At 37.5% G+C, this 12823-nt stretch overlaps 1 protein-coding gene across 2 annotated transcripts; it reads left to right on the plus strand.

The window, feature by feature from the left end:
* Positions 1 to 1078: 1078 nt before the first annotated feature.
* Positions 1079 to 3334, plus strand: LOC120170343 (40S ribosomal protein S8-like). 2 transcript variants are annotated; one of them, XM_039178302.1, is made up of 6 exons: positions 1079 to 1210; positions 1301 to 1373; positions 1471 to 1801; positions 2794 to 2963; positions 3079 to 3185; positions 3228 to 3334. In XM_039178302.1, exons 1-5 carry the CDS (start codon positions 1207 to 1209, stop codon positions 3152 to 3154), a joined length of 654 nt encoding a protein of 217 aa, XP_039034233.1. In that variant the 5' UTR covers positions 1079 to 1206; the 3' UTR covers positions 3155 to 3185; positions 3228 to 3334. The 2 variants fall into 2 exon arrangements, with proteins under 2 accessions (XP_039034233.1, XP_039034234.1); XM_039178303.1 differs by lacking the exon at positions 3228 to 3334 and having other exon boundaries at positions 1080 to 1210; positions 2794 to 2966; positions 3083 to 3187.
* Positions 3335 to 12823: the final 9489 nt, after the last annotated feature.

Consider the following 12823-nt stretch of genomic DNA (forward strand, 5'->3'; position numbering starts at 1 on the left):
ATTTAAATAGTTAGGTGGTCTGTTTGATCAGATTGAAACATCGGTGGTCAAAAATAATTTTTAGCCATAATTGAATGATTATCCGTGTAGTTTACCTTTTTGTGTTTTAAATCATGTTTTTAACCTCCCATGATGTGTTGCTAGCTTTCATATCTCATTGCCATTTTATGTTAATTATTAAATATTCAAATTGAATAGAATTTTATTTTATATTTAATTATAATTATTATTTTTATTATATAAAAACAATTATTTCAAATTTAAATAGTTTAAAATATTATATAATAGTACGATTGGTGACCTTGATGATAAAAAAATTATTGTTATTCCTAAAGGTCGAATACTAGAAATGTCAAATGTATGAGTATTCAATATCAAAAAAGTTGAGTGTTATCTTTGTTCTTATCCGCTTCCATCTTTTAATCTAAAGCTAAATTTGATCAAAATATTGATTATTATGGAATAAAATATTATTATGGAAATTTTAATTTTCTAATAAAAATATATCAAAAGTATTATTATAATTTTTTTCGTTTAAAATATTATAAGGTGTGTGAAACAATATTATGAATAGATATTATATTGTAATAATTACATATTATTAAAAATAGATATTCAAAATTATTTAAAATTAAAAAAATTAACTGATCACTTATCCCCTATAAAATAAACCACATAAAAAAATTTAGGAGTAAATTATTTATTTAATTATTAAATTGTATGATCAATTTTATTTTGATCACTAAATAAAAAAATCATCGATTAGGTTATTATTATTCTATAATATTATCAATTAAATTGTTTATTATTAAATGAATACTAAATTCGATGATGTGACTAATAATAATAATATATTTTATATTTATATTTATATTTATATATTTAAAATTTTAATTTTAATTTTAAATAATTTAATAAATTTAGCATTTCAATTTATAAATTTCAAATCCAAGCTTAAATAAAGAACCCCAACACTTTTTATTGGGCCTCAAAGAGATAATGTATTCAATGACTAATCTGCCCTACCATAAACCAAATCCAATTAGGGTACAAATGTAATTTCAAATAGCTAGGGTTTTTGTATGTAGCAAAGCTTCAAATATCCGCCTATGGCTGCCGTGCTCCAACTCAAAACCTAGCTTCATTCTCTTCTGGGATTTGCCTCAACACAGAACAAAGAAGGCTTGAACATTTCCCTCAGCCAAAATGGGTATTTCTATGATTCCTCTAATTCGTCATTAATCCTTCTAAATCATGTAATTTTTTCTGCTTAATGAGTTCAATTTCATTTTCTTTGCAGGTATATCTCGTGATTCGATGCACAAGAGGCGTGCCACTGGTGGTAAAAAGAAGGCATGGAGGAAGAAGAGAAAGTAATATGCAAACCCTTTATTTGTCTATTGTGTTGTTTCATTATTTTTGTTTTCAATTACTATGTTTTTCTAATTTCTTGTTGGTTTATCTTTGAAGGTATGAGCTCGGAAGGCAACCAGCAAACACGAAGCTGTCGAGCAACAAGACAGTCAGGAGGATTAGGGTTCGTGGAGGAAATGTGAAATGGCGTGCTCTGAGACTCGACACTGGGAACTACTCATGGGGAAGTGAGTCCGTGACTCGTAAGACCAGAGTTTTGGATGTGGTTTACAATGCATCCAACAATGAGTTGGTTCGTACCCAAACTCTGGTCAAGAGTGCTATTGTTCAAGTTGATGCTGCCCCGTTCAAGCAGTGGTATCTCCAACACTATGGTGTTGAAATCGGTCGCAAGAAGAAAACAGCAGCGGTCAAGAAAGAAGGAGAGGTAGGGTGATTATTGTTTACGAATTGTTCACATAAGTAATACTTACATAAATCGGCTCCTATGGTTTGTGCTGTGTTGTATGGAAATTGAACCTTGATTTTGTCCACATTAGTGGTGTAGTTTGTTAGTAAGTAGCTGATTTTAGTTTCTCTTTCTCATTTTCCTGCAATCAATCATTTTTTTTTCTGTGGTTCTACTTGTTGCTACTGATTTACCCTCACTTTTTGAACTGTATGTGCATATGACTATTGTTGATGGAACAAGGTTGGTTGTGTTTGCTAATGGCAGTTCACCCCTTCTGGTTTGGGCTGTGGGCAGAGAGCCGCAGATAGGTGGTCGGTCAGTATAAAAGAGTTGGTTATGCAGGAAAGATAGTGAACCAAAAATCCAGAAGCCCTCTTCTACTCATTATAGGAGTTTATATATTAATTCTTAGTGTTTGTGTCAGATGTAGGTCTATATTAGTTATTCCTAGACTGATATGATAGGTAGGTTAAGCTGATGTGGCCAGTTGATTATTTATTTTGACCTTCGTCGATCACGAGGGCTTGTCAAGGGTCATATCAGCTTGTCACAGTCTCCCAAGATTTAGTTCTTTGGAATCATTCCTCCCGAGAGGTTCTCTTTGCCTCCGAAGATTTAGGTCATGCTATGGGTCCTCCAGTAATTGTGAAGTGAGAGGATGGTGTGTGCTGAGGATCTTTAGCGGGGTACAACAACTATATATATATATATATATATATATGAAAGATTATTTATATATCTTATTGTAGGAATCGGAGGTAAGTATTTGATACAAGGATGTGTTCAATGTTGATATGCCAAACTTTTGTTATATATCTAGAGATTTGGACCTCCATACTTGTGTCTGCTGGATATGTACTGACCACTGATACATCAAAGGGAATTAACTGTCAAAGCAACATAGATTTTTTTCATGCTTGCATAGGTATATCAGTTGCATAAGCATAATGAAGTGTTGCTGTTTGTAGGAAGGTGAAACCGGCACTGAAGAAACGAAGAAGAGCAACCATGTTATGAGGAAGCTGGAAAAACGTCAACAGGATCGCAAGCTTGACCCACATATTGAGGATCAATTTGCAAGTGGTCGTTTGTTGGCTTGTATCTCTTCAAGGCCTGGTCAGTGCGGCCGTTGTGATGGGTATGTCATTGTCTTGAAAGTTCTCTCTCCCTTCTCACTTTTCACATCTCTGTTATTTTCACAATTGTAACAATTATCATTCTTGTTCTAATACGATACTAAATGGTTTCGACAGGTATATCTTGGAAGGCAAAGAGTTGGAATTCTACTCGAAGAAGATCCAGAGGAAGAAGGGGAAGGGGGCTGCCTAAATATTTCGTTATGTGAGTTTTCGTCTTACACATCGGAATCTCCTTTTTCACCTTACTATTACCTTTTTGGAACATTTAAGATTATGTTTTGAACTTTTAGTTTGAATGCGTCGACAATGTTTTCGTGTTGAAGTTCGATGATGTTGGAACATTATAAATGCAGCAGGCCATTTTGATTGGTATATGTGGCTCTCTGATTAATCTGCAGGCCTTCACCATTTTTGATTATTTTTTGTTATAATGACCAACTTGTTAGATATATGTTGAAAATGAGGTAGGTTGCTACTATTGATTCATATGGTGTTTTTCATGGCAACTATGCATGCATGCCCATGATGTGCACAAAGACTAGACTATCAATGTTGTAAAAAAGCATGTTTGCTAAAATTAAACCCCCAATGTTTGCTAAAATGATCATGTTGATCCCTATTTTTTAGGTAGCTTTTTGACTCTTAATGTTTCATTTACTTCTAATGCTAGATCGAAAAATTGCAGACTTTTTTGGGAACATTTTAGCCCTTAATATTTTACTTTTGTGGTAAAAAATTCACTATATTGGAATATAAATAATTTGCTAACAAATGGTTGTAACGTTGAAATGACTATTTAATCAAATATTAGGGATATTTTTGATATTTTATCATCATATTTTTGAAGGTTATGTGTTCTTGAAGTTCTTTAACTTTTAAAAAGATCAATTAAATTCTTGAATATTTTTATATCCTATTGAACTCTTGAATTGAAAATTTTATTCCATTAAACATTTTGATTGTTAAATTTTATTTTTTAAATACTATCATGTTGTATACTTATCCTAATTTCTTTAAATGTTTAAAATTATTAAAAGTCGATAAAATTTTTGAAATGTGAAAAATACTGATATGAGGCATCAATTAATCTACAAAAATAATTAAGAATTTAATTGAAATATAAGTATGAGATATAAGCTAAAGGGATAATTTTTCCCTAAGCTCATTTTTAAACTTAATTGCATATGAGATAATATTTCGAAGGATATATTATAATATTTAGTTAAGAACATAAATTAAAGACGGTTTTAAAACAAAATTCAAAGGATATAATATTTTAATGAAATAAAATATTTTTTATTTATTTAAAAGATACTTAAGTTAAAGATTAAAATAGGAATCATTTCTAGTTTAAAAAAAAAATCCCTAGAATGTTCATGCTCTCCACGGCCGCTGGCGCAACTTTGATTGTAGCAGAGGAGCACACATCCAAAACCCCGTCACCATAGCGAGGAGCCTCCTGATGGGGGTGGTTCTTCCCCCTCCTCGGCTGACATTGCCATGGACCCCGCCCAGCATGAAAACCCCATCTCTTCCACTGATCACCCTGGTATAATGGATTCTCATATCTTTCCCTTACCTCCTGCTTGCGATAAGGTTAATGCTTCCGACCCCCTTCCAAAGCCATCACCGGTCTCCTACAAGGATACCCTTATGGGTGACAAAACTTATTCCATTCCTGAAGACGATGAAATCATAGAGGAGGAAGATTTTGAATTACAAGAAGGTGATGTTACGAGAGGACTGGTGAACGGTATGATCTCCATCAACTTCTCTGACCGTATCCAAACTTTATCAGGAAAAAGTTTTGACCAGACAATCGTGGTCAAACTACTTGGGCGCAGAATTGATTATAATACACTTCGCAACAAGATTTACGACTTATGGAACCATCCCAACCGATCAAGCTAATGGATATCGAGAATGACTACTTTCTCGTTACGTTCTGATTACCTGAAAACTTAGCTGAAGGTTCCTGGACTGTGTTCGGTCACTACTTAACAGTTGAACCATGGTCGCCAGACTTCTCCACGTCACAACCACATCCCAGCAAGGTTACCGCGTGATCTATCTCCCTGGTCTTCCCGTAACTCTTTACAGAAGGAGTCTGATCACTGAAATTGGTGAGTGTATTGGCCGTATCGTCCGAATAGATTATCAGACTGATAGCGGTCGCTGGGGCAGGTTTGCGAGAATGGCCATCTCTCTGAACCTAAACAAACCTTTGATCTTCAAGATTCTCATTAACAATAGAGTGTAACTAGTTGAATATGAATCTCTGCCATACATTTGTTTTACCTGTGGGAAATATGGACACAACTCTGAAGCTTGTTCGTCAACCACCATGAACCAGAATGTTGACCAGAACCCAACCAGCAATGCTTCTAAACCCCAAACACCACCCGAGGAGATTTCTTATGGGCCTTGGATGATGGTCGAACTAAGGCCGCGTAGAACCTCTCGTTCTCCCACGGATCAACCCCCTAATAAAACTGAGCATATTGTTAATGGGTCCCGTTTTAATCCTATTTATGATCTCCCCGATGATAATCTCGATTCTCCGAGGCACCAAGAGCCAGTTCGCTCCAAACGAGTACCTCATCAAACCAACCTGCCTGCTTCACATGTGAAAATCTCCATTGAAGGTAAAGGAGCCTCGTCAGGGACCAACATCCTAGTATTTTTGTTCAAGTGCCTGCCCGAAAACCTTTCACCATTGCCAAGATTACAACCACAACCCAGGTTCTCAAATCTCGCATGTCCAGTGAAAATCAGCGGAAACAAGTCCCAGCTCAGAATTCTTCTGTTTTGGATCGAACCAAGCATACAACAGTCATAATATCGGAAAACTCCAATCCGAATATCCACCATTCCCAAACTGCTGGTACGCTGGGCGACCCCCCCGATATCTCCATGCAAGATGCTTTGGTCTCTAATGACCTGACAATTAATACTGACGAGCACGGTTTGGTTTTGGAAGAGAGCCGTGCTGCAGCTCTTGACTACGATAATGGAGAGCAGGCAACGGCTATGCTCGAATGAGCTTTGGTTTGTTCTCTCCACTCGCATTATTTTTATGTTTATGAATCTAAATTCTTTTGCTGGAATGTCCAGGAACGTGGACACCCGAAATTCCTCACTGTTGCTAAGCAGTTTTTGCGTGACAATCGTCCGGATTTGGTCACTTTTGTCGAGCCACGGATTAGTGGCGCTAAAGCTGATTCCATTATTTCCTCCTTGGGCTTTCACTATTCTCATAGCGTTGAAGCGGCGGGATTCTCGGGAGGCATTTGTTTGTGCTGGTATGAATCATTCCGGGTTAATATTCTTAGCTACTATTGTTTATGGGAGTCCTAATGCCACAAAGCGTCATTCTCTCTGGTATCATCTCCGCTCCATTGCTACTTCCGTGTCTTCGCCTTGGATTGTCTTGGGGGACTTTAATGCGACCCTCCACTCCTCAGACCGTATGGGCTGCGCTACCTCGACCAAATCTAGCAAAGATTTCATTGACTTCGTTTTTGACAGTGGTCTTCAGGACATGGCTTTCCAGGGACCCTCTTTTACCTGGTCTAGAGCTATGTTGCACGGATACGGGGATGACGGGGTCGGGAAACAGCAATTTTGAAAATTACAGGTACATGGACGGCAAAGGTACGTCATATAAAATAATTTTAAAATTATAAATATATATAAAAAAATCATAAATAATGTGCCATATTTATACTAAATTAACCTGTTTACATAAAAAAATTAAATGAGTTTAAATATCATGCATCAATTGAATGTAATTAAAAACAAAACATGTAAATATAAAAGGCGAAAAGATATGTGAATATAAGTTACATATAAACTACTATTAAATAACTCATGTAAAATTTATTTTATATAATTTATGTATTAAATAATAATATGTGGACTTAAATGCTAACGGGGAACACATATAAAGCCACGTGAATCTATGTATAATATGTCTAATATTAGACTTTGTAAAGATTGTATCTCTGAAGTTGAAATACATATAACCATGCGTGTTCTGAAGGCCATTTTTTTATCTATGACGCACTCACAGTGCTTTTAATGAGTAGTCGTGTAACCTTGAAGTTATACAAGACATTGCATCAAAAGTTACAAAAAATAGAATCTGGATAGTTCCAATACATACACACATATTTATAATTATATATATGCTCCATCGTTCAGTTCTTTAATACGCAATAGTGTGGTGAGCAACCCTTTTTCAGGCTCGTGAGTCGTGAATATTATAAATTTTATCCGTAGCTTTATACCTTCAGAACACGCATGCTGTTAAAGTGAAAACGAAACAAAAAATATTTATAAATTCTATCTGTTGCTTTATACCTCCAATTAGGTTATGCTTTTCTTGTTTTTTTTATTGTAAAATGACGAAAATCATGTGAAAGTCACATGCCGTCCCCGAAACGTCCCCAGGACTCGATGAAATGTCCCCGGCGTCGCTCAGCCGTACCCTGCCACCGTGGCACGTCCCTGGTACGTACCCCAGCCGTTCCCGTGTCGTCCCGTTCCGGAGACGTATCGGGTACGTGAAACGGCACAAGTTTGCCGTCCCCGTGCTTCCTTGGTCTAGAGGCATTGCTCACGCCGGGCTTGATCATGTTCTCTGCAATAGCCTGTGGGATGCTGCTTATCCTGATTCCTCAGTTATTCATTTGTTACGCATGCGATCGTATCATCGACCCTACTCCTTCAGGTTGGTAGCTATGGCAAACGTAACTCCCCTTCTAATTTTCGGTACTTTTCTGGTTGGTTAAACCATGAGGATTTCTCTCGGATGGTCAGTGATAACTGGGTTCCCTCTCCAAAGTTGTCCGAGACCCTCCACTCTTTTTCTTCAGCTGCCGATGTCTGGAATAAAACTGTCTATGGATACATCGGTACAAAGAAACGTAGTCATGGCTAGAGTTAGAGGTGTTCAAAAGGCTCTTTCTCGAAGAAACTCTTCCCGCCTTATCGCCCTTGAATCCGATCTTCTCATTGATCTTGAACACCTCCTCGATGAGGAATAACAATTATGGAAGCAAAGATCCAGGTCTGACTGGATTACCCTTGGTGATCGAAAGACAGAGTATTTTCACCGTAAAGCTCAAATCCATAAAAAGAAACTCCAAATCACAACCCTCAAGCTAGCTGATGGCTGTTGGTGTCAAGACAATGATGTTTTAAGAGATGAGGCAATTCGCTTCTTTCATGGAATCTTTGCTCTTGATACTATTCCCCACGGCACCTTCATGGCTCCGAAAAGATTCCCCAATATTCCGTCCTCTATGCTTTCTTCTCTTGATGATATTCCCTCTGATGATGAGAATCGAGGTGCCCGTTTTGATATGTCGCCACTCAAAGCTCCTGGTTATGATGGTTTTCACGCTCAATTCTTCCAATCTCAATGGCACATTGTTGGAAGTGCTGTCTGCCGGACTATTAGAGATGTTCTTGTTGGTGGTGACCTTGACTCTAATCTTAACAAAACGATCCTGGTTCTCATCCCAAAGGTCGAGACGCCAGAATTTTTCTCCGACTTCAAGTCCATTAGTTTGTGTTCGGTTATATACAAGCTCCTCACCAAAGTGATTGTTCGACGTTTGAAGCCAATCATGCCACTTCTCATTAAGCCGAATCAGACAAGCTTTATCTCTGGACACTCTATCACTGAAAATATTATAATAAATCAGGAAGTTGTTCACTCCATGCGCTCCTCTAAGAACAAGTCTGGATGGATGGTAATTAAGGTGGACAAGGAGAAAGCGTTCGATCGTATCCGTTGGGACTTCATCGATGAGACTCTTCTTTATGTTGGATTTCCGTCGGGAATTACTCGTTTCATCATGCGTTGTCTCACATCTTCTTCTATGATGATTCAATGGAATAGTGACTACACAACTCCTTTCAAGCCTGAGCGCGATGTGAGGCAAGGTGACCCCCTCTCCCCTCATCTATTCGTCTTAGAGATGGAGAGGCTTTGCCAATTTATTGATTCTGCTGTTGAGTCGGAAGCTTGGTGTCCCTTCCTCCTATCTTGGCAGGGCTCGGCGATCTCTCATCTCTCTTTTTCCGACGACCTCATAATTTATGCCAAAGCTACTATGGAACAGGCTGATGACATTGACCGTACTCTTTCAGAGTTTGACAAATTTTCTGGTCACAAGGTTAGTAAAAGGAAAACTCAGATTTATTTCTCACCTTGCACCACTGTTGATATGAAATCTTCTATTAGCGCAAAGCTTGGCTTTCAAATTGTTGATTCTCTGGGTAATTACCTTGAGGTTCCTGTTATCAACAAACGCATTAAGTATTCTGACTATTATTATTGATAAAATGCGAGCTAAGCTAAATGGTTGGTCTGCTCAAACCCTCTTGCTCGCCGGCCGAATCACCCTCGCCAAAGCAGTTTTAGCCGCTATCCCTATCTCGATCTACTTCATGCAAACTTGTGTTCTCCCAAAAAAAAGTTCGCAGTAACATTGAAACTCTCATCCGTCGATTCGTTTGGGGTTCCAATTCTACAGCTCATAAACCCTCCCTTGTTATTTGGGATTCCATATGCCAACCTATTGACAGTGGTGGTCTTGGAATACACAAAACGCATGAACACAACATGGCTTTCATGATGAAATTGGGGCATGCTTTAGTGACTGATCGCAGCTCCTATCGGATCTCCCTTCTTCGGGTAAAATATAAGGTGTTTGAAATTTTTCCTTCCCAAATTGCTCGGCCAAATTGTTCACCGCTTTGGCGTGGGCTCGCTAACATTTGGGAGACTCTTCGGCAAAAATAGCATGGTCCATTGGTGATGGTAATAGTATTCGTTTATGGAACATTGAATCTCTCTCGGCATTATTCACACCTACTGCCATCCCTCATATTTTGGGAATTAAACCCCCATCCAGCTGTGACATCACCGTTTCTTGCATTTGGAGATGGGGTCTAAACCAACATTTCAGTGTTAAGTCGGCTTATTCCAAATTAATTGAACTGGTTGGGACATTAAGCTCCCTATTTGGAACCAGAGAGTTCGTTTATTTTTATGGATTGCCTATCGAAATAAGCTCATGACAAACTTCGAACGTGCTAGAAGTAGTTTTACTGCTGACTCTTCATGCCCGGAATGTGGTGCTCCTGAGGAAACCACAATTCATGTCTTAAGAGATTGCCCTCTAGCTCGAACATTCTGGAAGAAAATCACCCCCCCTACGTACTGCCATTTTTCTCTCTCATGATTTGAATAACTTGTTACAAATGAACATTACCAGCCTCCGCATTTTTACCTCCATCGGTGCCCCTTGGCGTTTTGCATTTCCATCCATGGCCTGGCACCTATGGAAAAGTTCAAACTCTCATTCAATGGCAACGGCCCTTTCATGGATGGTTCTCCCTTAATGTTGACGCTTCAATCTCTTCTCCCACGAACGCTGCTGCAGTTGGAGGTGTCATTAGAGATTGTGAAGGCAATTGGCATGTTGGGTTTTGTAGCATCACCAACATTCGTCAGGCAGAGCTGTGGGCTATTCTCATTGGTCTTCAAGTTGCCTGGTCTAAAGGATTTACACTACTGCAGGTTCAATCAGATAATTCCGAGACTGTTGCTCTCATTAATTTAGACGATGCCCGGCTGCACCCCTTCTCCCTGATAAGAGCCATTCACAACCGCCGGCAAAGATGTTGGGTCGCTGATGTTATTTGGATTCCCCGGGAAGCTAATATGCTTGCAGATGGCATTGCCAAACTACGAGCTCTTCCAGATTCCTCTTTGGTTTGCAAGCTACCGCTTCTAGAGATATTGTAGCCCCCAACACACCCCACACCACCAACACACCGCAAATTTGTAAATTCTTAATTCCATGGCTTTTGCCTTCAATTAAAAAATAAAGTTAAACAAAGAATTGAGAATAAAGCGACGCAAAAATTAAAAAATTCGTTGTTTAAAGGATAAGATTATTTAAATTTTTATTTATAAAACAAACAGCTCAGCCTCCTCGGCGCCGTTCCCCAAATTCTATAATCCAATGATTAAAAATATCGATCAAATTCGACGTATTGATCACTTCCCACGGATCTTCAAAGGCTAAGAGTTTTGCCCTGTCTGGGTTTTCGCTTATTCTTTTAGAGGTTTGATCAATACAGGTCGTTCAGTTTTCATTCTTCTTCTTTGTAAGTTATTTCTAATACCGATGTCTTTTTAATTGAATTCTGCATTCTGGGATATAGGAATTTCTTTAATTCCATTACAAAATGGAATTGTATTGATAGGTTTTCAAATAAATTTCCTAGCGTTCTTTTCTTTTTACAATTGGGGTTAAGTGGATTAATAAATTTTGGATTCTTTTCCAATAATTTGATTCCTTAATTTTTTGGAATTTTCTTCATGTCTATCCTTTTTTTCCCAATATAAGTTTTGAAGACGTTATAATTTGTCCGCTTAAATTATAATATACACATATATATAATTATATAACAAATTATAATATATGTATATATTATTATTTCAGGCCCAAAGCCATTACAAACAAATCCAGTAGCCTGTTTACAAGATTCAGCAGCCCAACAGAGACCCAATAACACGTGACCCAGTAAGTTAGGGTTTTTAGAACCCTAGCATCCCTCCCCAGCGTCGCATGGTCAACAGCAGACGTCCAAGAGTCCCACAGCCGAATCCTTCGGTCAACAACCCTCACCCATGTCCGAGTTTCACGGCCACTCGTCTCTTGTCAAGCCCACATCTTCTGGCGCAAGGATCTCGGTCAGCACCAACACACCAACGACGCAAACATCAGTGTTTCATTCGAAATGAAATTCCTAGAATAGGTTTTGCTTCTACTATAAATTCATGTAACAAGATACTACGAATTTACACAAGATCAAAGAGATTACTAGAGGCAAAAAATCACACACAATATCACTACGAAAAAGGCACGAGAAAATACAAAGGAAGTCTTGTAAGCATTCGGAAATGGAGAAATAAAAGCAAGATAATTTTTTTTACCTTTGGTTCCGTAGATCAACGCTTGCATGTGTGTTGTTTGTGTCGCTCTTTGCTCGAAATAAATCAACAAAACTTCGGCCGATGAACAAAAGGGAGGCCTTTCGTTTTTTTCGAAACCTTTTTCCTAGATCTATGTTTTTCCTGGATGATTTTTAAAAATAGTTTTGATTTTTGAAGAGGCAATTCGAAAAGCTTTCGAGAAAAAAAAATCAAATTTTACCGTCGATGAACGGCGATGGCGAGGCGGCGCAACCGCCAATTTCTGGAAAACTGTCATTTGTTCTTCATAATTGAAGAACATTGGAGAGGAAATTATAAAAAGGGGGGCGTTTTGTTATGAAGAAGAGAGGAAATGAGAATTAAAGAAATGTTTGGGTTTTATATAACCTATTAAATTGACCCGTGGCCCGATCCATTTCCATGTTAGACTCGCGTGTTTGCTAAAAAATGGGTAAACTGCTCTTTGGTCCCCCGTATTTTCCTTATACTTATTTTACCCCCAAGATCCGATTTTTGCTTCGAAGTCATTGTAATTTGGCCATTAATTTATGGTACTTTCGATTTAGTCCCCTATTTTTATATTTTAATTATTATTATTTGATTTATTTATTTAATATAACAATTTTGTTTTTAATATACCTTATTTATTTATTTATTTGTTGTTGTTTTTTCTATTTTATTTTTTCATTTTATTTAATATTATTTTTACATGTATATATGGATATTTACTTTTTAATATTAATTATTATTTTTAATATGTATAGATATGTTTTATTTCTATTTAATATATCTATTTTTTTCTTTTTTTACCCTTTTATTTTTTTTCTTTGTTAACAATAC

Source organism: Hibiscus syriacus, unplaced genomic scaffold (genome assembly GCF_006381635.1).
Source record: "Hibiscus syriacus cultivar Baekdansim isolate YM2019G1 unplaced genomic scaffold, ASM638163v2 tig00111779_pilon, whole genome shotgun sequence".
Classification (NCBI taxonomy): domain Eukaryota; kingdom Viridiplantae; phylum Streptophyta; class Magnoliopsida; order Malvales; family Malvaceae; genus Hibiscus; species Hibiscus syriacus.

Coding starts and splice junctions, on each gene's coding strand:
- LOC120170343 (XM_039178302.1), top strand. Junction 1,374..1,470: donor GCATGGAGGAAGAAGAGAAA/GTAATATGCAAA, acceptor TTATCTTTGAAG/GTATGAGCTCGGAAGGCAAC. Junction 1,802..2,793: donor CGGTCAAGAAAGAAGGAGAG/GTAGGGTGATTA, acceptor TGCTGTTTGTAG/GAAGGTGAAACCGGCACTGA.